At 35.8% G+C, this 25223-nt stretch overlaps 4 protein-coding genes across 7 annotated transcripts in view; 2 read left to right on the top strand and 2 right to left on the bottom strand.

Annotated features, from left to right (window-relative positions):
• The window catches only part of Cebpz (CCAAT enhancer binding protein zeta), a 20165-nt gene extending 15529 nt beyond the window's left edge, over window positions 1-4636 (bottom strand). Inside the window, exons 1-2 of the mRNA XM_046441650.2 lie at window positions 4446-4636; window positions 1001-2496 (exon numbers count right to left, since the gene is read on the bottom strand). Of these exons, the coding sequence (XP_046297606.1) occupies window positions 1001-2496; window positions 4446-4601 (1652 nt within the window). The 5' untranslated portion in view covers window positions 4602-4636. The remainder of the gene's footprint in view (window positions 1-1000; window positions 2497-4445) is intronic.
• Cebpzos (CEBPZ opposite strand) overlaps window positions 1-5247 on the top strand; it is a 24436-nt gene extending 19189 nt beyond the window's left edge. The window contains exon 6 of the mRNA XM_058578466.1: window positions 5118-5247. The gene's annotated coding sequence lies outside the window, so the exon portion shown is untranslated. The remainder of the gene's footprint in view (window positions 1-5117) is intronic.
• Ndufaf7 (NADH:ubiquinone oxidoreductase complex assembly factor 7) lies at window positions 4651-19382 on the top strand. 2 transcript variants are annotated; one of them, XM_046441654.2, is made up of 10 exons: window positions 4651-4797; window positions 5118-5281; window positions 6743-6823; window positions 7731-7841; window positions 10837-11050; window positions 11902-11960; window positions 12509-12619; window positions 15048-15191; window positions 18372-18545; window positions 18994-19382. In XM_046441654.2, the coding sequence occupies exons 1-10, from the start codon at window positions 4725-4727 to the stop codon at window positions 19207-19209; spliced, it is 1347 nt and encodes a 448-aa protein (XP_046297610.1). In that variant the 5' UTR covers window positions 4651-4724; the 3' UTR covers window positions 19210-19382. The 2 variants fall into 2 exon arrangements, with proteins under 2 accessions (XP_046297610.1, XP_046297607.1); XM_046441651.2 differs by having other exon boundaries at window positions 19117-19382.
• A 1813-nt stretch (window positions 19383-21195) lies between these two features.
• The window catches only part of Prkd3 (protein kinase D3), a 69901-nt gene continuing 65873 nt past the window's right edge, over window positions 21196-25223 (bottom strand). For all 3 annotated transcript variants that reach the window (XM_046441662.2, XM_046441661.2, XM_046441663.2), the window contains exon 19: window positions 21196-24102. In XM_046441662.2, coding sequence (XP_046297618.1) covers window positions 23929-24102 — 174 coding nt within the window. In that variant the 3' untranslated portion in view covers window positions 21196-23928. The remainder of the gene's footprint in view (window positions 24103-25223) is intronic.

Below are 25223 nucleotides of genomic sequence, written 5' to 3' on the forward strand. Positions count from 1 at the left end.
GCTGTTACATGGATGAGAAAACATTTTTCAAATAGATTCCAAACATTTTCTAAAAATATTTCTATGACCCTCAAAAATTAAACAAAACTCCCAAATTTCTACACTTTCAGCTTTGAACTTTTGTTTTCTCAGTGGTAGAGCGCTCGCCTAGCACGGGTGGGACCCGGGTTCGATCCTCAGTACCACATAAAAATAAAGGCATTGTGTTGTGTCCATCTACACCTAAAAATAAATATTAAAAAAAAATCTAAATTTCTTTTTAGTTATACAGTAGAATGCATTTTGATATATTATACATACATGGAGTATAATCCCATTCTTGTGGCTGTACATGATGTGGAGTTACACTGGTCTTGTATTCATATATGAACATAGGAAGGTTATGTCTGTCTGATTGATTCTACCGTCTTTCCTATTCCTATCCCCCATCCTTTCCTTCATTCCCCTTTGTCTAATCCAAAGAACTTCTATTCTTCCCTTCCCTTCTTAATGTGTTAGCATCCACATACATTTGGCTTTTGTATTTTTGGGATTGGCTTATTTCACTTAGCATGACAATCTTAAGTTCCAGCCACTTACTGGTAACTGCCATTATTTCATTCTTTAGTAATATTCCATTGTGTACATATGCCACATTTTCTTTTTTGGAACTCTTCTTAAATTATGAATGGTAAGTATCAATTACTTTAAAAAAAAATCACAGATTCTTTAAAAAGTGTTGTGTAAGATCTTTGAGATTCTTTTTAGTGTACCAAAGAAATGACTTCCATTACATCTCCAGTTCTATTTCCTTAATATCCCAAAAGATTTAAAACAAAATATTAATTTTCAAATACAGGTGGTAAGATATGACTTAGTTAAAGTTCGTGAGTAGCAAGTTGCTGAGGGAGGTCTAACTCCAGTTTTCTAACTCTTCCTTGAGCTCTACACAGGGAACTGCACGTGCTATATTAGATCAAGTTATTTGTCATGTTTATGTATTAGAATGCTTTGTACCTACCTGTATAAGGCTGTATAATATCGATCTGATATTGTCTGCTGAGAATTCATTACCTGGAAAAGCAACATTAAAGCCTGCACACTGGTATTAAAGTTTACAACATGCAACACTTTGAACAAAGTATCAACCTGCTCTTTCACTTTCTCATCACCTGTCTCTGAATAAGGGTATGCCCTATTCACACCTGTTAGAAGGGCACTAAGCATTTTTGACTCAATATCTTTTTTCTTGATACAAGTCCGAAAAAAACAAAAATAAAGAGTTATTAATTTGTTGGCCAATTCACTTTCTTCATGGGAGAGGACCATTTGATTTAAAAAGCAAATTGCATAATATTGAGCTTTGGAGCTGATATTTGAACGAAAGAGTAGCCTTTCTACCTCACCACACACAATTCCTTTCATATTGGGATGTTTACAAAGTAATGTCTCTAACAGGTGAGAGGCTTTTGTGGCTATTCTGTTCTGAGGATCTCCCAGTTTATTTACCACCTGAACAAGAAGAGCCTTTTCTTCCTCAGGCTTGTTACAAAGAAGCTCATGAGCAGCTGTAAGTGCTCGAGTTTTAGTGGTTACTAATGAATCATGACTTAAAGTTTCTAAGACCTGAACAAATTCAGCTACTAAGTGTTTTAGTTGGTGTTCAAAATACCACAATATCAACCTTCTATCTCTTGAATCCTTGTTGCCACTGGACAACTGTTCTAATTTGTTGAATGGACGCTGACTGAAAATCCGTAACTTTCGACTTTCTGGCAAAAGGTCTGTAATGAGTAACTCTTTGAAAGTATCCAAAGCCATGAGGCACTGCTGTTTGCTGCCCTTCTTTTTAACAAGGTTCACAAGAGTTTCTACAAATTGGAGTGTGTGAATAGCATCATCCTGGATGAGAAGGATCATGGCTGCCATCCGGTCACCTAGTGTCCCTGATGATACAATCGCCTTCATCCAGGTAGAAGAGGCTCCCTTTTGATTATTCGTCTTACTTTTGAATAAGTTAACTTCATGCTCATATAGCTTCTGAGCCAGAGTTTTGTACTTAGACACAATATCTTGAGGCTGAGGTTCCAAAGAATATTCACTGGTATAATCCAAATCATACCATTTGCCCCCAGGCTTGAGTAACAATGTCTGTCTCTCAAAAAATTCAAAGATGTCTTGTTGTTTATCTTTCTTTACTTTTGATATGGTACCACTGTTCTTATCAGAACGCTGTTCTGGCCTCTTATTTTTCACCTTATTGATTGATGTCCGTTCTCTTTCTGCTGCATTTTGCTTTTTATTATCAATGTTAGATACTTTTGATTCTTTTTTGCTGGCATTTTCCTTTTTAGGTTGTTCATCATCTTCAATGAAAGAGTTTGCATATTTGGCCAAACTAAGATTTTGAATAAACGCTTCCAGTTCACCTTGTTGAAGATCATCAACTGCTCCCTTTTTTCCTCCATCCACCACTTCCTCATTTTCATCCAAAGTAGCCAGCATAAGGTAATCTTGCTGTATAAAAACATAAAAAGTTAAAAATATATCACCAATCCAACACTTCAGTTACAACTTCATCTTTGAAATCAATGAAACTTTGAATTACAATATTACCTGGGCTTCCACCCTACCTCCAAATTTAAGTGTGCCAAAACCATAAAATAATGGAAGAAGGTACAATATAAAAAAAAAAATTTAGAATGGGAAAAATCTTAAAATTCAATGTAAAACTCAGGGCCCACAAAAGATAAGATCAGTAAATTTATCATTCTCTCACACATAAAACATATAGAAAAATAAAAAGACAAATGAAAACTGAAAAGAGAATTGTAGCAACTCATAAAAGTAAAGCTCATTACCTTAATACAAAAGGTTTTGCGTATCAGTAAAAAAGTGAGAAGTACCCAACAGGAAAACATACAAAGGATAGCAACATGATAGAGAAAGTATCCAAAGCCATGAGGCACTGCTGTTTGCTGCCCTTCTTTTTAACAAGGTTCACAAGAGTTTCTACAAATTGGAGTGTGTGAATAGCATCATCCTGGATGAGAAGGATCATGGCTGCCATGTTCTTTAAAAGCTATGAAAAGATGCTCAACTTTGTTAGCATTTGTACAAATTCAAGTTAAACTGCATTTGGTGAAGGCAGGAGCACTTTCACATATGGTTGATGTGAATGTAAACTGGTACAACCTCTATGGAGGGTGATTTATCAACTTTAATCAAAACACAAGGCACACACATATCCGTTAACCCAGCATTTCCATTTCTGCAAATTTAAATTACACATATACTTACAAATATGGGGGTGAAAAATGTCTAAATTTATTTACTGCGTTATTTAAAATATCGAATCATTGGCAACAATTTAAATATTCATAATAGATAAATTAAGACACAAAATGATTTATGCAGTTACAAGTCCACAGAATTTTATACACCCACACAGAAGGATCTCTAAAACAGAAAAAAAGATGCAAAATATACGGCAACATCTGTGTAAAGAATAACAATACATGCGTATATTTCATTTACATAATTGTGCATGTGTGAGGTCTAGGATATACCTGGAAGATACAAAATAAAGTATAAAATATAATTGCTCCCTAGAAGATAAATTGCATATCAGGAGATAAAAGTGGGACAGAAGATTTTTCATTGTGTGCCACCCCAATAACCTTTTAAAGTTTATATCGTATATATATCACTTATTCAAGAATTAAATATAACCCAAGTATGAAATAAACAATAAATCTGTCCATATGATTACATTTATCCTTCCTCTAACAGCACCCCCACCCCCCCACCCCCCCACCCCTCTCCAAACTTAGTTAGGCACAATTCTGTCTTTGACTTTACACTGTCTGTTCCATCTGACTGGACAGACACATGGCTCACCTTTCTTTTTCCTCAGGTTTTTGCTCAAGTATCTTCAGACATGCGTTTACAGGTCATCTCATTTAAAACTCTAATGCCCTCTCAACTGTGTATCCTCCTCCTTTTTCTCTGGCACTACTTAGCATCTGATGTACTATCTAAAGTTTGTTTACTGTTTCTCTTAACTTGGAAAGTGAATTCCATAAAAGGGAGGCTCTTGGGGCGTACAGCGAGCATGCCCAAGCCCCCTTTGAGTACAGAAGTTCCAACACCGGCCATCAAAACATTAAAATCACGAGGTCAGGACCAAGAAGTCCGTTTTCTCGGACCTGATGGAGTGATGGTTACACCACGTCAATAACATGAGGATCGCTTATTCCCTGAAGAAGGCCACAGCATAAAACGTTCAATCCAGACTTTTTCTCTTGCAAAGAGCGGTGGAAAGAAGCGAGGGAAGCGCACCGAGCACATTCTACAGCTCTGATCTGGATCCGCAGGGCTGGAGCGGCGGACCATTGCCCTGATACTCTCAGAACTGCTCCGACACCCGCCCGGGTCTCCCTTCCGTGGAAGCCTCTGGCCGTTACCTTTGTGCCTCCGAGCCGTAACACCTCTTCCAGGGAGAACCCATTCTCGGCTTCACCGCTATCATCTTCGTCCTCCTCATCCGGATCGCCTACCGCCTCTTGCCCAGCCCAGGGCCGCTTGGCATGGAACTCCCAAGGCGCCTTCGCAGCCGCCATGCCTAGCGGAGCACGCGCGCGCAATCTGCGGGCCACTTCCGCTTGTCACGTGACGTACTTCCCCGTGGGGGCGTGTCATCTCCCGGAAGCGACCGCAATCCCCGCCCTCGGGGCGGTGCATGGATGCTTGAGACGGTCAGCATGAGAGTCCCAGTGAGGTCCGCTGTGCGGCCTCTGTGGAACGCCGCGCGCGTTGGTAAGCGTCGGCTCCGCAGAATCCGGGCTCCAGTGGAATCGACTAGAGCGCCTCCGGTGCTCCTTTGGGGTCTCCTGGGGCTCAGGGGCTCACCTCCAGCCCGAAGGCGCTCGGGGCCGGAGACTGGAGTCCCGCCAGACACTAAATGGCTGTGAGATTGTGGCCAAAGTGCGTGCCTTCTCTGCGCCTTTTGGGCGCGCTGCACACGGTATTCTGCTTTCAGGGCTGGACTTAGTGAAGCTGCCTTGAAACTTGTCAGGCTGCTTGCACATACAGATACTGAGATTTATAATGGGTCCTACTTGACCTGTGTTTTTCAGTCATTCCCTGCATTTGGAGAGGGAAACACTTCAGTTCCGGGAATGAACCGGCAGAAAACAACCGGGTGACCCCAATGCTGCGGCATCTTATGTACAAAATAAAATCTACTGGTCCCATCACCGTGGCCGAGTATATGAAGGAGGTGTTGACCAACCCAGCCAAGGTATGGGTTGACTCTGAGGTTGGAGAGGCCCCGTCTTTCCTGTTCTAAAGTCCTGTTAAGGACTGCCATAAATTTTTTTTTGACCTAAATTTCCTTGTCAGCTCTACAAATCCATTTGGTGGAAGCCTGTAATTCTTTGTTTTAGACGTTTTTACATTTTGCTGGGTTAAATGTGATATCTGTAGAATTCTGGGATTGGTTCTGCCAATTACTGTTGGAATTGGTGGAGAGACCCAAGTATACAGAGGTTTTCTAAAGGCAGGGATACTTGAATGTTTGTGAGCAGTGCTACAAGATAGGCGGCTTAGATGAGTGTGAAAAGTGAAAGGTGAGTGGTTTAGAAACAAAACTTGGACTCACAGGATCTGCTGATGGATTAAGTATGGAAAGGTGAAGGAAAGGAAGGAATCAAGACTGATTCCTAGATTCTTCAGCTATTGTGTGATGGTGGTGATTTGAGGTTAAGATAGAGTTGATCAGGTTTGAAGGAGCATTGGGGAAGAAGGTCTACATCAGGAGCTGCATCTTATACATACTGTGTTGGCAGTGACATCCAGGTGGAGATAGTAAGTAGGCAATTGGCTATAGGAGTCTAGAGTTCAGGTGAAAGTTTAGGGGTGTGTGTGTGAATTTGATTGTCATCATTGTATGGTGATTAAAGACAAGGAACTGGAAAGTGTGTACTTACAGAAAGAAAGATTTCCAAAATTAAGATTTGGACTAACTCTAAAATTTAGTGTTGAGGTTCCTAACCTAAGGATCCTTGAATGGAAATCTGGGGAGTTTGTGAACTTGAACTGAAAAAAAAAAAAAAAATTTCTCCTTCATTTTCATTAACTTCTAACAGCAGCTTAGTATTTCTTCAATTATGAACAGGAAGAACCAGTAACATCCCACAATATCTGTGACTTTGTTATTAGTGGAAATCACTGATATCATATATTATATAGATCACAGCTGTTTCAAAATACCATTGTACTCATTCCTACTTAAAAACTTAGTCTTTGGTTTGATTTTTGTATCTTAATAAACTAATAAAGAAGTATATATATTTTATCACAAATGTATTTTTTAACATTTGATAATTATTTTTAACTTGATTTTTACAATGCTGTATATTTAAAATTTTGTGCATTTAAAAACACTGTGAGGCAGGAGGGGTAGGCAGGGTCTTACTATGGTGGACTGTAAGAGCAGGGAGAGGGGAAAAGTAGGGAGGACAGAGATGGAACACTACATGGCTGAAAAATTGAGGAGTAATTGTTTTTTGTCAGTTCTGTAAAATCATTATTACTTTGTAAAATTTAGGTAAATAGTATACTGTCTTTATCTTGCCTAGTTACAAGAGAGAACTTTGATACTTTGAATTGCTTTGCTGCATATTATATAAGATTTCGAAGGAGTGTTTTTAAAAAGCCTTAATTGAAAATTAATTTTTCTCCATTTTCTCTTTTTACTCAGGGATATTATGTACACCATGACATGCTAGGAGAAAAAGGAGATTTCATTACTTCACCTGAAATAAGTCAGATCTTTGGCGAGGTAATACCCAATGTAATCTATAACAGACACTATAATATTTAATATCATAAACATTGGAGAGCACAGCTGATCAAGTTGTACTAGTTTATAATAGTTTTTTACAAGTTTTTTTGTGTGTGTGTCTGTGAGATTCATCAAGTTTTAAAAGCTTTTAGAGGGAATAGAGAGGCAATAGAGGAAAATGGTAGAGAAGACATTTGAAAAGTTTATACTTCTCTGTGGAAAAGGAAATGAAGAGATGAGAGGGACAAAGAGAAGGAAAGATGTTGAAAGTAAAGAGGTTGGAAGAGGAGAACCAGAAGAAATATTAGAATGGAAGCAGGAAAAAAAGAAAATATAAAAAAGAACACTGAAGAATTAGTAGACTCAAGATGAGGTCTAAAGCTCCCAATCATGATTTATCCATAGTTACAGTAAAAATCTTCTTTCCACTAAAACAGAATTTTAGTTCATTTATTTCCATAAAGTACCTTTGGTGATTTAGAAATAAGAAATTATACACAAGTGGAAGTAGAATACAGGTATTGAAAAACTAATTATATCTAAGAATTATGTATTTATAAAATCATGTGAGTATGAAGAAATGGCATAATGGCATTTCATGTCTGTCTACTTTCAAATCTTGAGAATCTTTCTGTAAGTGGTTATCTCTTATTTGTTTCATGGGGCCTTTTACAGTGAAGACTGTCATATTACTTTCTCCTGTTGATAAGCTTCCTACATGGTGTATATTATGACAACCTTGGTGAAGTTCATGTGTTTATGTGTGTGTGTGTGTGTGTGTGTGTATCTATCAAATAACAGAGTTATTTGCAAATATTTTGCTTTCTGGCATAAAGTGCATTATTTATGAGGAGTTTTATATTCTTTAATACTTTATAATGCTTTATGTTTTTCCATGTCATAGCTAATAGGAATATGGTTCATTAGTGAATGGATCGCTGCTGGAAAAAGTGCAGCTTTCCAGCTGGTGGAACTGGGCCCAGGTCGGGGTACCCTCACAGGAGATATTTTGAGGGTAAGTAATAAAAAAAAGTCTGTAAGTCACATGTAGATTAGTCTTCTTAATATGATGTTTGAATTCCTCAGCATTCAGTTGTACCTCCTTAATCTTATATTTCTCAGGTAAAATATAATAATGTCAGAGAAATGTAATGGATCATCTTTATTTATTATCTGTAAGCTTAAAAAATATGGTAGGGAGAATATAAAGCTAAAATTATGAAATGTTTAAAGACGTTATGGGAGAGTATATTTGTCTCCTCAGTAAGGAAGATTTTTAAAAATTATATAAAAAGCAGAAGCTGGGCTAGGGATGTAGTTCAGTGGTAGAGTGCTTACCTAGCACATGCAAGGCCTTGGGTTCAACCCCCAGCACCACAAAACCAAAAAAAAAAAGTCCAGAAGCCATAAAGGAAAAGAGTAATAATTTAATTTCAACTATATTAAAATTAAGAACTTATTGTTAAAGAAATTATGAATGTCTTGTTTTTTCAAAGACACTATAGAATGATGAGATAAGACAAAATAGGACAAGTTATTTCTAACACATATAACCAAAATAGTTATAATACATAAAGAACTGCTTTAAATCAATAAGCACATAACAGATAACTAAACAGAAAGATCAGGCTAGAGATGTGAAAAGGTACTTTATAAGAGAATATTGAAATGACTAATAAAAAGATGCTCAGTCTCTGATAGTTAGGAAAATGGAAATTAAAATTAGTGATGTAGCCAGGTATGGTGATCCACACCTGTAATCCCAGCAGCTCAGGAGACTGAGGCAGAAGGATTACCTCTTTGAGACCAGCCTCAGAAACTTAGGAAGACCCTGTCTCAAAATAAAAATGGACTCGGGGTATAGCTTAGCACCCCAGTACCAAAAAACCATAAAGAATATTAGAAAGTCTGGCAGTACCAAGTGTTGGTTAGGATGGGGCTATGTGGAGCATGAGAATATAATTTGGTTCAACCACTTTGAGAAGCTATTGGATATTATCTAACATCAGTTATTTATTTATTCATTTATTCACTTATTTATTTATTTATTTTGGGGGTGGGTACCAGGGCACTCAACCACTGAACCACATCCCATGCCTATTTTGTATTTTATTTAGAGGCAGGGTCTCACTGAGTTGTTTAGCTCTTCCCTGTTACTGAGACTGGCTTTGAACTCATGATCCCTTTGTTTCAGCCTCCTGAGCAGCTCGGATTACAGGCGGGTGCCTGGCCAGAATTATTTGTATTGTATGACCCAGCAGTTTTACTGCGATTCATACACCCTAGAGAATCTAACATGTATGTGTACCAGGAGATATGTGAAAGATCATAGCAACATTATTTGAAATAGCAAAAAATTAGAAACAACCCATATAGTGAGAAATAAGCCAAATTATATTGAACATGAAATAAAATATTGAGCGAAAATACAATCTGCAAAATAATTCATATCATGATTGTATTTATATAAAATACAAAAACAGTCAACAGTAAGTAATATATATTTGATGATACAAATATATTTAGTAATGTTCATAAAGAAAAGTCAGGAAGAAGTGAATTGGACAATCAGAATGGTAGTGACTTCTAAGGGTACAGGGAAAATGTAAGAGCTTTAGAGACTAGGTCATATCTCATTTCTTTTAAAGTGGATATTCTTATTTAAGTGGGTATTCTTTCTTCTATTATTCTATGTAGTACTTCATACAAACATTTAAAGAGCATTACTGTTTATTGTACCTGGCAAATAATAATTAAAAATAGTTTTTACTATTTTGGAATCCATTGTACCTGGCAATTCATTAAAAAAAATACAATGTACTCATTATGAATTTCTATTTATATTTCTGTTCTTTTTTTTTTCCCTTTTGGTACTGGCGATTGAATCCAGAGCTGCTTTTTACCACTGAGCCACATCCCCAGCCTTTTTAAAATTTTTACACAGGGTCTCACTGAGCTGCTTAGGGCTGTGTTAAGTTGCTGAGACTGGCCTTGAACTTGTGATCCTCCTGCCATAGCCTCCTGAGTTGCGGGGATTAGAGGCATGCACTGCTGTGCCTGGTTATAAATTAAACATTTCTTGATGCTATATGAATTTTGATTGAATTAGAAATTAGAGGAGTTTTTGAAAGAAGATTTATAAACATCTGACAAGAATTTTGATTATATCAAATTGGGGGGTGGGATAGAATAACATTGATGATTTTAATTTCCAGGGTTCTGCTTTATTTAAGTTGGTAGTCATTTGCACATGATATATTTTAATAAGGTTTTTAAGTAATATTTGTTAAAAGTATTTTTAAAAAATCAAGTCCATCACTCCTAAAATGTATAAGGAATGTTTCTCTAGATCAAGTCTTAAGAACTCTTTAAGAGTCAAAGAATTTAAAGAAATGTTAAAAAAATATATAGCCAAAATATTACCTGTATTTTAGTTTTGATATTACTTTGAGATATTATTCTCTTGGCAAGTCTTTTCATGTATAATTCCATCTCAAAATTATATTTTGGATAAAATCATCTCATTCAAATGAATAGTCTGTCTGTACATTCATATCTCAAAGGTAGTAGGCCATTAACCCATCAAATTTAAGTTCAAATAAAAATACTGTTGCACTGGCATTCAGATTTGAGTCTCAGAAAATACAGTTTAATCATCTTGAAGACAAGATTATTTTATAGACATACAGGTGTTCTTTTTTTTTTTTTAGATTTCATAATCTGAAACATTGTTTTTATTGGATGCCAAATCTTTTTATTTGTTAATCATGATTTATCATTAAGAAACCAAATTGTGCTCTGTTCATTTCTTGTATAGATTACTCTTAATAACTAATAGGTTGTGATTCTTATAGACTTCTGGAGGGTGGCTTGGGCCAGAAACAAATCTCTCTGAGGGAACATATTACTTATATTGTGACATAATTGAATTACTGTATTAAGTGGACAGAAAAACCTAAAATTTACTTACATATTGTATCTTGCCAATATTTATTTCTTTCTGTATTTAGGTGTTCAGTCAACTTGGATCTGTGCTGAAAAACTGTGACATTTCAATACACTTGGTAGAGGTGAGCCAAAAATTAAGTGAGATTCAAGCACTGACACTGACTGAACAGAAGATCCCCTTAGAGCGAAATGCTGAATCCCTAGTATATATGAAGGGTGTTTCTAAATCTGGGATTCCAATTTCCTGGTACCGAAATTTACAGGATGTTCCAAAAGGTAATTACTTTACATTGTATAATGAAAGATTTTTTATCACAATAATGTTAGTTGACCATAACCTTTTACAGCAATATTGTATATAATTGCTGCTGAAACCTATTACCCATAGAGAACATCTTCTTTTTTTCCCTCTAGAAAAGAACACTGTAATGGAAGAGAAAATTTTCTAACATTAAGGAGCAGTATATTTTATGTAGTCTTATAAAACAAAACAAAACGAAAACCCCAAACCAACCAAAAACCAAAATGTGAATCTCTATTGTATTCTTTAGTGTTTCTTTGTAGTTACAATAGTACTGATTATAAAGCAGCCCAACACAGCAAGGTCTGAAGGAAGCAGTATTAGTAGATGGGTTTAGCTTAATGAGTTAATCTTTTGAAAATCCTACTTCCTAAAGGCAAGCAAAGTGTCGTGGTGGTGATCAGGAATTTGAGTCTCAGCTCAAACCTAAAGTGTGGGTGATAGGATCTTGGGCAAGAAATCTAAGCCATTCCTCCATTCAGTCTTGTCAGTTGATTGTATGATTTAGATTTTTTCCTGCTAACAACTTTTGAGTTTTAATTTCTTTTAGGCCTTGTGATGAGTAGATTTAACTGATAATTCAGGTATGAAAGTTCTCTGACCTTGTTATGTGGAAAATGAGAATAGTAATATTATTCCTTTCTATATTTTATAAAGTATATTTTTCATGAAAAGCAGGACAGAGTTTTGGTAGTAATGTGTATAGAAGTATCTCAGGCTCCAATACTGAGGAATTAGGCATTTTCTTTTTTACAGTTAATGTTTAAAACCAATTAATTGTCTCAAAATGCTGAATCATTAATTTTCTTGTTTTGTTTTTAAATAGGATACAGCTTTTATCTTGCACATGAATTTTTTGATGTTCTTCCTGTGCATAAATTTCAGGTATTGATGAAAAAAAATTTATGTTTATAATTAAATAATGAAACGTCTTGAGTTGCAAGAATGAATATTTACATATGGACATTACTTGTTGAAGTTATTCTTTTTTTTTTTGTACTGAGGATTGAACCCAGGTGTGCTCTACTACTGAGCTACATCCCCAGTCCTTTTTATTTTTTATCTTAAGACAGAATTTCACTAAGTTGCCCAGGCTGGCCTCCAACTTGTGATCCTTTTGCTTCAGCCTCCCAGGTTGTTGGGATTACAGGCATGTACCACCACAACTGGCTGTTGAAGTTATTTTTAACTGTTTATTTGGAACTTTGATGAACATGAATAATTAAAAAGCAAAAATGATATATTAACTATAACTCTTAATTATCTTTGGATAATTATTAAAAAATTATTTAATTCTGAGAAATGATACATTTAGAAAATTTTATATAGAAAATACTCAGTATTATATTTATGGTATGAGGAGAAAGCTAACAGTTTGGGAAAAGCATTCTGAGAACTTGAAAAAATTTATTCTTATGTGTTACTTTGTTTAGAAAACACCACAAGGATGGAGAGAAGTATTTATTGATATTGATCCACAAGTTTCTGATAAATTGAGGTTTGTTTTGGCTCCTTGTGCCACCCCTGCAGAAGCCTTCTTACAGGTAAGAATATAGTTTTTTCTTCTTTTTCTTATTGCTGGCTATTCAAATTCTTCTGAGTTACTGTTTTAGAATTTTTTCACAGGGTGAATTGCTAGCAATTGCTTTTTATTGAAAGTGAAAGTGCAGAGCTTCTAGAGTTAGGAGAATTCTTAAAACAATTTCTTAAGTGTGTCACCTTAATGGCAACTAGTAAGAGAGAAAGCTAGTAATTACGCATTAAATCATACAAGTCCCTCACTTTCTCTGTACCTGTTTCCTTACTATCAAATGGTGACAATATGGTCTACAAGATGAGTTCCATATCTGTGAAAGCAGTATATTATAGGTCACAGAAAAATAACAATAACAGATCATATTTATTGAGTTCTTTGTATGTATTACTCTGTATTTTCTTATTTAGCTTTCAAAGCAACTGTTGGGTAAGTTCTGTTGTAATCCCCGTCTTTGGGTGTAATGTGGCTTTTCCTTCATGCTTCCACCAAATTCAAATTTGATTGTAGACTGCCAAAAAGATTCACTGCAGCATTCTATTCTCCTCAAGGAATAATTGGAAGAGCATATCTATCTTGGAGTTGTGTTTTAAAGATCTCCAAATACCTATATTTGGGAATGTCTAAAGCTTCAGAACACCTTTTTGATTCCTTTTCACCAAGAGGGGAAAAACTAATTTTCTGGACAGTAATTAAGAATTTCCTACCTCAGAAGTTATCAGTTTTAAAAGCACAGTTGCTTTTAAACATACAACTATGAATTAAGATTTCTTTGTCAAGTGTAAGTTAAAATATAAACACTTGTGAACATTTCTATTTTTTAATATTCTCTTTTTTGAGGGGGTACTGGGGATTAAGTCCAGAGGCACTCTACCATTGAGCTACATCTCCAGCACTTTTTAGTTTTATTTTGAGACAGGGACTTGCTAAATTTGCTGAGACTGGCCTGGAATTTGCAATTTTCCTGTGTCAGCCTCCCAAGTTTCGAGTTGCAGGCATTATAGATATGTGCCACCACACCTGGTTTCTATTTTCACATTATATTTCATATTCTACCTAATTTTACTTGAATGACAAAAACGTATTTATAAAGCTATCGAGAGTAAACCTTGCCGGTGGGGTGGCGCACACTTGTAATCCTAGAAGCCAGGAGGCTGAGACAGAGGATTGAGAGTTCAAAGCCAGCCTCAGCAAAAGCAAGGCTCTAAGCAACTCAGTGAGACCCTGTCTCTTAGTAAACTGCAAAAATAGGGCTGGGGATGTGGCTTAGTGGGCGAGTGTCCTTGAGTTCAATCCGTGTTGCTGCCCTCCTCCCCTGCCAAAAAAAGAGGGAATCCTTGTGGCCCTGGGAGTTGTGATTCTTTTTAGTTCTTAACTTGGTTAGCATTTATAGATGAGGCAGAGTTTTCTCTTTTCACTTGAATGGGGTGAATGGTTGTGCTGTCTGTCTTGTTGAAGAGCAGTTCAAGGTGGTTCAAACAGCACAGTAAGCTGAGGTTTGTCAGCTGATGCCTGAAGAGGCTAGCTTCATGATTTTTATAGCAACATTATAATAATTTATTTGTATTAATCAGCACTTAGAGGAGCTGAGATTCAATCTTAAGTCTGTCTTGACTGTACACATGTTATGCTTGTGACATCTGGGCAGGTCATTACTTCATTTTTAGGAGAGAGGGAACAAAAGATAATGTATGATTTTACCATGAAAAAATCTCCAAATTTTCATTCATTTGAGGTATCAGTGAAAATTCAAATATATTAGTAAAGTTGACAAGCGTATTTGTCATTTATTAATGTCAACTTATTGTCACTTCATTTTTAAAGCTAGTAAGCACTTCTTGTGAACCTTTAGGCACTGGTTGAACATGTTGGGTAATACGGGTCTCAGGTATTCTGATACTAGTTTACAAGCTGATATCTCTAGATATAGTGCATATCATTGGGATACTTTCTGCCCAAGAGAAGGCATCATAATATACCTGTTTAATAGAATTGTTTTGTTATATTGGGTTTATATTATTTGTTATTTTGTCACAATTTTTTGAGTGCCTGTTAATGCTAGGCACTGTTCCATGCAGACAGAAATCCCTTTCTCTGGCTTTCAGCCCAGTGGAGTATGTTTATATATATTACGATGTGAAAGTACTTTTACAGTAAGTAAAATGATAATGTACTTTGCCGTTTGGTGGGTTGGAAGGGCATATCCCTTTTTATTAAGGAGATTAAAATGTGTGTAAACTTAGTGGATAGCATTAAAGCATCAGTTCCATATAATAAAAAGGATGTCATTTGAAGTGTTTAGTGTAGGTAGAGAACATAGTCATATTGAGAAGGAATTTATTTTTATTATAAACACTTATGAAATGCTCATTGTAGAATAATGTGAAAAACCTTAAGGAAACATTTCTTTTTGATTGTTCCAACTATTCCCTCACCAGCATGATGAAACAAGGGATCATGTTGAAGTATGTCCTGATGCTGGGGTTATTATTCAGGAACTTTCTCAACGCATTGCATTAACTGGAGGTGCTGCACTGATTGCTGATTATGGTCATGATGGAACAAAGACAGATACCTTCAGAGTATGTATAATTCATTAACATGGTTGATTGGAATTTCATGGTTAGCTTTGAAGCTCATGGAAGATCTCTGGTTTTTACATTGTTTAGAACTAATGATTCATGTTTTAATTTTTTTTTTTTGAATTTTTTAATATTTATTTTTTAGTTATCGGCGGACACAACATCTTTGTATGTGGTGCTGAGGATCGAACCCGGGCCGCACGCATGCCAGGCAAGCGCGCTACCGCTTGAGCCACATCACAGCCCCCTCCAAAACTTTTTTTTTTTTTTTTTAATTTTTTATTGTTGGCTGTTCAAAACATTACATAGTTCTTGATATATCATATTTCACAATTTGATTCAAGTGGGTTATGAGCTCCCATTTTTACCCCATATACAGATTGCAGAATCACATCAGTTACACATCCATTGATTTACATATTGCCATACTAGTGTCTGTTGTATTCTGCTGCCTTTCCTATCCTCTACTATCCCCCCTCCCCTCCCCTCCCCTCCCCTCCCCTCTTCTCTCTCTGCTCCCTCTACTGACATTCGTTTGTCCCCCTTATATTATTTTTCCCCTTCCCCTCACTTCCTCTTGTATGTACTTTTGTATAACTCTGAGGGTCTCCTTCCATTTCCATGCATTTTCCCTTCTCTCTCCCTTTCCCTCCCATCTCTCATCCCTGTTTAATGTTAATCTTCTTCTCATGCTCTTCGTCCCTACTCTGTTCTTAGTTACTCTCCTTATATCAAAGAAGACATTTGGCATTTGTTTTTTAGGGATTGGCTAGCTTCACTTAGCATAATCTGCTCTAATGCCATCCATTTCCCTGTAAATTCTATGATTTTGTCATTTTTTAATGCAGAGTAATACTCCATTGTGTATAAATGCCACATTTTTTTTATCCATTCATCCATTGAAGGGCATCTAGGTTGGTTCCACAGTCTAGCTATTGTGAATTGTGCTGCTATGAACATCGATGTAGCAGTGTCCCTGTAGCATGCTCTTTTTAGGTCTTTAGGGAATAGACCGAGAAGGGGAATAGCTGGGTCAAATGGTGGCTCCATTCCCAGCTTTCCAAGAAATCTCCATACTGCTTTCCAAATTGGCTGCACCAATTTGCAGTCCCACCAGCAATGTACAAGTGTACCCTTTTCCCCACATCCTCGCCAGCACTTGTTGTTGTTTGACTTCATAATGGCTGCCAATCTAACTGGAGTGAGATGGTATCTTAGGGTGGTTTTGATTTGCATTTCTCTGACTGCTAGAGATGGTGAGCATTTTTTCATGTACTTGTTGATTGATTGTATGTGCTCCTCTGAGAAGTGTCTGTTCAGGTCCTTGGCCCATTTGTTGATTGGGTTGTTTGTTATCTTATTGTCTAATTTTTTGAGTTCTTTGTATACTCTGGATATTAGGGCTCTATCTGAAGTGTGAGGAGTAAAGATTTGTTCCCAGGATGTAGGCTCTCTATTTACCTCTCTTATTGTATCTTTTGCTGAGAAAAAACTTTTTAGTTTGAGTAAGTCCCATTTGTTGATTCTAGTTATTAACTTTTGTGCTATGGGTGTCCTATTGAGGAATTTGGAGCCCGACCCCACCGACTGTAGATCGTAGCCAACTTTTTCTTCTATCAGAGGGCGTGTCTCTGATTTGATATCAAGCTCCTTGATCCATTTTGAATTCACTTTTGTGCATGGCGAGAGAAAGGGATTCAGTTTCATTTTGTTGCATATGGATTTCCAGTTTTCCCAGCACCATTTGTTGAAGATGCTATCCTTCCTCCATTGCATGCTTTTAGCCCCTTTATCAAATATAAGGTAGTTGTAGTTTTGTGGATTGGTTTCTGTGTCCTCTATTCTGTACCACTGGTCCACCCGCCTGTTTTGGTACCAGTACCATGCTGTTTTTGTTACTATTGCTCTGTAGTATAGTTTGAAGTCTGGTATCACTATACCGCCTGATTCACACTTCCTGCTTAGCATTGTTTTTGCTATTCTGGGTCTTTTGTTTTTCCATATGAATTTCATGATTGCTTTCTCTATTTCTACAAGAAATGCCGTTGGGATTTTGATTGGCATTGCATTAAACCTATAGAGAACTTTTGGTAATATCGCCATTTTGATGATGTTAGTTCTGCCTATCCATGAACAGGGTATATTTTTCCATCTTCTAAGATCTTCATGTTTTAATTATCTTTTTTTAATATATATTTTTTTAGTTGTAGTTGGACATAACATCTTTATTTTATTTATTTTTTATGTGGTGCTGAGGATTGAACCGAGTGCCTCACACATGCTAGGTGAGCACTCTACCACTGAGCTACAACCCCAGCCCTCATGTTTTAATTATCTTTAATCCTAGATCTTTCTCCTAAGCCCATTGTCCAACCATTGAACAGACTTTGAACTACTTGATTTCTTTAGTTGCAGAACCTATGTTTGCATATATTCTAGTAAGCATCTGAATAATACAAATGGAAGTATTTCCTTTAAGTTCTTAAACTTTTCTGCCTTGCCTTCATTGAAAAAATGCCATTTCTTTTCAGATTTAATCTAGGTATATAATCAAATTTTTTCTATCAGAATTTTTAACATGTCTTTCCTCAACATTATTTTTCAGTGTTTTTTGAATATGATCAATTTTGTTGTATATTCTTTAATCAAAACATACATAACTTGATGTTATTAGTTATTTCCTACATCTGTGGTTCTTAATTTCTAACTTTATTATTTTACATACAAATAACCTGAAGAAGTTTGCTAAAAATCCTGATCTTTATCCTCAAGTCCAAAATTCTGATTAATCAGGTCTGAATGGAGACTAATAAACATGTTCAGGTGATTTCAGGTGTGCATGATTGATAGACACACTTCATAATACTGCCTATGTTCTGATAACCTGAATTAATATAGATAATTAATGAGATCATCTGTTTCATGAGAAGTATTTATGAAAATGTTAAATAACTTTATGTTAAGAGCAGCATCTTTACACTCCAACTTTGCTCTTTATGTTGGGTTTTCCATGCTTGCATCTCATTTGAAGAAAGTGCACTATTGCATGTCTAAAAAACAAATTTAGACCATATTTTCCTTTTCAACAGATGCTATATAAAATGTGCTAATATAATAGTGTTTTAAAGTCTTGATTTTGATAGCTATAAAAAGGCAGAAACTTATTTCTTTATGTTCAAGGGGTTTTGTGGCCACAGGCTCCATGATGTCTTAACTGCACCTGGAACAGCAGACCTTACAGCTGATGTGGACTTCCATTATTTGCGCAGAATGGCAGAAGAAAAAGTAGCCTCTTTGGGTCCAATAGAACAACAAACATTTTTGAAAAATATGGGTATTGATGTCCGGTTGAAGGTAATGGTTTATTTTATTTTACTATCATTAAATTTATTAATTTCATAGTATTTCAAAAATTATTTTACTTAGGTTCATTTGGCTTTAACATTTTTGTAGTTATGCAGCTCCTAGGTATTCCAGTCTTTCGGTAATGTAGAATTTAGTATAACCAGACAGATGGAGGGTGGAACAGCCTGGTAAGTTTCCATATGGGGTAGAGTTAAGGCTTCTAAATAGGGTTCCCGTGTAAGAAAACCACACAGAGCAAATCACCAGGGGATGTTTGTTAAGAGCACAAATCCATAGATTTGGGTCAGAGAAACTTACATTTTTAATAAGCACCCTGTGATTTTTAGGTAATTAGAAATCACATTTTGAGCACTGGAACATTTAAGAATCAATATTGTTTCACCTACTTAGGAATTCTTCTTCTGGTTACTTATGCTAAGAAATTTTTTCTTTTCAGGTTCTTTTAGATAAATCAGATGACCCATCAATGAGACTGCAGTTACTTCAGGGATATGATATGTTAATGAATCCTAAGAAGATGGGAGAAAGATTTAACTTTTTTGCCTTGCTTCCTCATCAGAGACTTCATGGTGGAAGTCATCAGATGAATGCACAGCAGTCAAGACCCTCTGCATCTCCTGTAGCTGGGTTTGATGAACTTACTTGGCGGTGATATTTCAGTTTGGACCTTTTATACCCCTAAATTGGCCTAAGAAATCAAAGTAAAGGGAATATATTTCATACATTAAAGGTAAACAGATGATTTTGGAGTATTTTCTCTCTTCATAGCCAATGAAAATAACCTAAATAATAAACAAAATTATAGATCTTTTGGGTTGGAATGGACTCTTGGTGCAAATGTGTTTTCTCAATTGACTGAAGTAATTAGGTTATTGTGAAATTGAGTTTCTTTTAGTAAAGCTGGTTGCTATATTTCTATTTTATTTTAAAAAGTTACACATGAGACTGGTTGGTTTAATAGAAATTTGAAAAAACCTAAATAGTTATTCCCAAGGAACTGATTAAATAGATCTGTATTTTATTTAAAAAGAGGAGGTAAAGGAGTATTGTCTGAAATAAAAAAATCTCAATTTTAAGATTTAACCCCAGCAGCTTGGGAGACTGAGGCAGGAGGATCACAAGTTCAAAGCCAACCCCAGCAATTTAGCAAGGCCCTAAGTAGTTACAAGACCTTGTCTCCAAACAAAAAGGCGAGAGGGGGTGGCTGGGGTTGTGGCTCAGTGGTTAAGTGCCCTGGGTTCAATCTCTGGTACCAAAAAAAAAGTAGTAATAATTACATGCAAAAGTTTTTATAGTTATGTTTCCATTTCTGTTACGGGGGGTGGGGAGTGGGGAGCTACATTTAAGTTAATATTTCTAACTGTTTTCATAGAAACTAATATACCAGTACAAATTTTACTGTGTTCTGCTCTGTAGTATGTATTTCAATAGAAGTAGTAAGTGCAGAATGCCCAGTAAACACTATTGAATTTCCCATTCTGGAAGTGGGTTTAGAGTGGAGAGAGAGAGTTGGTATTGAATTTCGTACCTCATATTCTATAGATAATTTAAAATTTTTAAAAATCCTATTTTGACGTATCAAAGAGTAAAAATATCACAGTAAACTTGACCTGTACCTGAAATAAGAGTAAATGTAAACAACCTAGGTGGAATAATTTTCTAAATGGAGCTAATTCTCTCTTATTTTCAGAAAAATGTCAAATGTTAGCTCCACATTAGGTTCTCATCTTTTGATTCATACACCTTTATGTTAATGGTAGGAACACAGACTTTTTGAGGAAGTGTATGTTAGCAACACAAATTTCCAAGGGAGATTAAAGAAAAAAATAATACCAGCCATGTTGTGAACTTATGGATTAAATACAGTGGAAGTTCATGGGCAGAGTGATGAAGTATTGATATTTATTGCTGCTTCTGCTTAAATAAGAACATGATTATTCTGTATCTCACTTGAAAGTAAAAGGAGATTAAAACTTTATCTTTTAAATGCTACCCAGCCTTAGGCCATTTGTAGTTGTTCTTATTCTCTTTCCGTATTTACTTTCTTTTTTAAAATATATATTTATTTTTTAGCTTTTAGGTGTACACCATATCTTTATTTTATTTTTATGTGGTGCTGAGGATCGATCCCAGTGCCTCAAGCATGTCAGGCAAGCACGCTACCACTTGAGCCATATCCCCAGCCCCTATTTACTTTCTTTTTAAACATGAAAATGCCCATAGTTGACTCCTCCCAAAGGTAATAGTTTTAAGGGCAAAGAGTCATTTAGTGACTTATAACTCAAATCCTAGAAAAGTAGTTTTGATAATTGTTTTTTTCTAAGTCTTCTGGTAGTTAACAGTAATTGAATATTTGGTGGTAGTTACTAAAAAAATTACAATTACTCTAAACTTTCATTCCAAGAAATAAACCCTCTAGATAATTACCTTAAATGTACTACGTATCACAGTGTAATGAAGGTTTGTTTTTTTTTTTTTTTCCCCCAGATAAATCAGTTCTTTTAAACAAAGCCTTACTTCCATATACAAATGCTATTTTCACAACATTTCTGTGATCAAGGCCTGGGAAAACACAACTGAGTATAATTTTCTTTGGATACTTTTGCTAGAGATAGCCTGAGATTTTTACATGGAAAAGTATAGTGATACAGAAATACATTTTATTATCAAGCTTCTTAGAGCATATTTACAAAAAGTGGGATGTAACAAAAAATATAAAAATGTACTGAAGAATGTCATTAGACTACTTTGTACATTATCAAATGTTTCTAGCAATTATTTCTTATACAAACACAATTTCAAGACAAAAGGTTATGCAAGTTATACAGTATCTGGAGTAATTACTCAACTCCAAATTATCTGACAGTGCCCTTACAAAACTTTTTAGAAAACGTAGGCATTAACAAAAAGAGTGCAATTAATTTCATGGCTTGTAAAGTTTGATTATATAAGAATAGCAAACGAACATTCCAGTTAATTTTTACCTTATGTAGTAAAACCACAGTAGTGACTCAAAATTATTCCATTTTGTGCATGTTGATATAAACAGGCTTACTTTGGAGAAATTTGGGGAAGTCATTCTCTAACACAGGGAAAATCCAAAGTTTTCTCTAATTTGGTTTAATCTTTGCAACTGCTCTAAGAGAACAGATTAACGAGATGTGCGGAATATCCCTCAGTGAAAAAATATATTTGCAAAGGATAGTGTACAGCATAATGGCCAGCAGGGTGAAGAGGGATTCTGGAGACATTCTGCCTGGGTTCATATTCACATACTACTGTGGGAATTTTAGTAGCTAATTTCTTTGTGCCTTAGTTTCCTCATGTATAAAATGGGGTTCGTAATGTACTTACCATGTGATATTGTGAGGATAAATTAAAACACTCAAAGAACTTAGAATATATAACCACTGCATAATCTTTCTATTATTTTCTCAATGATGTTTTTGTCATAGTAGGACAGTTGCTTTTGGGATCTGTAAAAGCCATCTCAGTCTTACTCTGTTGATGTGCAGGAGCATTCTTTTCCTTTACTACCTCAAATTCAGTGGGCAGTAATTCATGTTTATAATTTTGAGCTTACTGAGTACATTCATTCATATCTGATCTTTGCAACCACTGTGAGGAAGGTAGAGGCAAGGACTGTAGTCTTCATTTCATAAACTGAGAACTAAAGACTTAGGTGGGCTATCTACCCAGGCCAGCAGAGCTAATAAATAATGGAGCCAAAGACTTAAATCCAGATTTTCTGACTCCAAATCTTTTACTTTTAGAGTGTGGAAGAAGGAAACAGACAAACAAGGTCTGTGGTGATTACTGAAAAATGAAGAAACAAAAGCCACTATATATATATTTTAAGTGGATCCCAAATCTTAAATTTTCTTTGGGAAAAATACAACTTGACATCCCTAATCTGTGTTCCCCCTACCCCCATGGGGATCAAACCGAGGGCTTTGTGCATACTTGGCAAAAACTACCACTGAGCCCAACATCCCTAATGTGAAAGTAATGCAGAGCTCGAAAAGTTTTGGATTTCAAAGCATTTCAGATTTACAGATCAGGGATGCTCAACCAGTAAAGTTTATATAAATATCGTAAAATCTAAAAAACTCTAAAATCTGGAACACTTTGATCCCAAGCATTTCAAATAAGGGATACTCAACCTGTATTAGTAACTATTTTAAAATAGCTGGCTGCTGGAGCTGAAATGTAAAAAGAAGCACTTACTCCACTCTTTCATTTGCTGGGCTAAGCTAATATAACATAGTGCAACCCTCATAAACTGAGTGTTTCATGTCTATTCCACCCACAAACCAAACCCTAAATTGCTTAAAATGAAAATACTGATTTAAAACATTCCCAACATTTGCAAACCCTCCAATAGGCTGAGGCAAGAAAAAGAGATACTGTTTGCTATACAGTGACGATATAGATAGCATTAACTGACCTACACTGGCCTTCCTTTTAGTATATATTTACTTTTCTCCCTCAAATTATTCAACCTTGGGTAAAGATAGCAATTATGTAATTAAAGTTCAGATCTTCACCCATGCAGTGCTGGGGACACAGTGTGGCATCACAGTGGTATCAGGTGGGAACATCAATGTTAAGCAGCAGAATGAACTACAAGAAGGCACACATAACCACACAGTACTTACACCAGCAGTACCTACTCCTATTTTTTGGTTACTAACACCAATCATTCCAAATTATCTTAGTGGCTATTGCAAAATACTCAAAAGGTGATAATTTCATTCTTATGTTGTAGAGGCCCTAATCAGAGTTGCAGCTCCAAAAAAGTAAGGAATCACTGTTTTAGAGTCTTAACTGACCTAACCAAGAAAGATAAAACAGCCTGGCACTCTGTAGGCATCTAGGAAAAATGCTTCAATGCCCCTATGGTCGGTTAGACAAACATTTAAAAGTCCTTATAGTAAATCACATATTATTAGCCTCACAGTTATTGCTTCAATGAAAATATGTTTAGTAATCAACTTTACAATCTTTGTATGATTTGGTCAAGCTTTGCTAGCTTGCCTTTAAAAAAAAAATGACATAAGATCAGGAAAGGGAAGATAAATTAAGTGGCATTATTGTACTTAAGTGAAGGATCAGGAAACAATACAAAACCAGTTATTACTTATGCTATAAAAATTTATAGAAAGCTTCCCCTTGATTCCATTATGTGTTTTTATTACTTAGCTTCCCTTCCTGTATCTACATATGAACTACAGTATTGATTATCACCAATTCCTTGTATTTCCTCATGTCTTGGCTTCCTTGCAGATGACAACATACAAATAACAGTTATGAAGCAAAATATCAGTCCATAAAATTAAATCCTTCCTTATTGAAGTTAGCTCATTGATAATTAAGGATCTTCTTCCATATCATCTGGATTGGGAGCCATAATGAAGTGCTTTGGGTATACAAGGTTATGTGTATATGCATGTATTTCCCAGCGAGCATCATCACTTTCATGTGTAATGTAACGTTCTCCAATGCGAGTTTCAAATTCTCTAAGGTCAAGCCATGTCTGATAGTCCTAGAAAAAATTGACATGATTATGAACCATAAACTAAATACTGGCTACTATTTTTCCCCCTTTGCTTAGCATCCTAGTTACAGAATTGACAATCTCTACTTGTAAGTTCTTGAATTAGAAATGTTAAAAATCGTTTTTTCAAATCTGAAGTCTCTATTAAAAGAAAGTAACTAGTTTCTTTTTTTTTTAAAGAGAGAGAGAGAGAGAGAGAATTTTAATATTTATTTTTTAGTTTTTCGGCGGACACAACATGTTTATTTTGTATGTGGTGCCGAGGATCGAACTCAGGCCACACGCATGCCAGGCGAGCATGCTACCTCTTGAGCCACATCCCCAGCCCGAAAGTAACTAGTTTCTGAAATTTAAAAAACTGGAAAAAAAACCTGGTCTCTGAGATAACTCGTAATAATCACTAAAAGCTTTTGCCGTATACTGTTATCAGCCTAAACTTTACTCCTCAAAATGTGCAAGTGCTTGGAATACATTATCAGGTTAATTTATAATTGGTGAGCCTAACTATGATTGCATTTATTTTGAAGCTGATTCTACTCTTCATTCCCTTTAAAATACTTGTAAAACTTTTAAAATTTTACTTAGAGAAAGGGTCTTGCTGAGTTGCTTATGGCCTTGCTAAGTTTCAGAGGCTGGTTTTGAACTTTAGTCCTCTTGCTTCAGTCTCCCGAGTTGCTGGGATTATAGGTGTGCACTACCATGCCTGGCAATCCAAATATATTTTAAAGGGCTTTATTTTTTTGTCTCTTCAATGCAAAATGAGCCTTTTAGTGAACATTTAAAATAAACACACCTGACAAAATAGTATGTAATGTTAGTCTTACAAAAAAAAGTAAAATGAATGCATTATGTCTTATAAAAGGCTGTGGTTGCTTTTAGTACATGGGAGTTTAATTGCCTAATGGTACCAGGGATAGAACCCAGTGATGCTTTACCACTGAGCTACATCACCAGCCCTCTTTATTTTGAGACAGCATCTCGCTAAATTGCTTGGGGCCTCACTAAGTTGCTAAGGCTGACCTCAAATTAGTGATGTTCTTGCCTCAGGCTCCCTAGTTGCTGAGATTATAGGCGTGCTGCAGTGTGCTCAGCCTGTCAATACCAATTTG

The sequence above is a fragment of the Marmota monax genome, unplaced genomic scaffold, assembly GCF_021218885.2.
Source record: "Marmota monax isolate L192 unplaced genomic scaffold, Marmota_monax_Labrador192_F-V1.1 WCK01_AAM20220418_F8-fsc00010, whole genome shotgun sequence".
In the NCBI taxonomy this organism is placed as follows: domain Eukaryota; kingdom Metazoa; phylum Chordata; class Mammalia; order Rodentia; family Sciuridae; genus Marmota; species Marmota monax.

Excerpts from the sequence above, each read along its gene's own strand:
- Ndufaf7 (XM_046441654.2), top strand. The coding sequence starts at position 4,725 with ATGCTTGAGACGGTCAGCATGAGAGTCCCAGTGAGGTCCGCTGTGCGG. Across the intron at positions 7,842-10,836 it reads TCACAGGAGATATTTTGAGG|GTGTTCAGTCAACTTGGATC; the intron begins GTAAGTAATAAA and ends TTCTGTATTTAG. Across the intron at positions 12,620-15,047 it reads CTGCAGAAGCCTTCTTACAG|CATGATGAAACAAGGGATCA; the intron begins GTAAGAATATAG and ends TTCCCTCACCAG.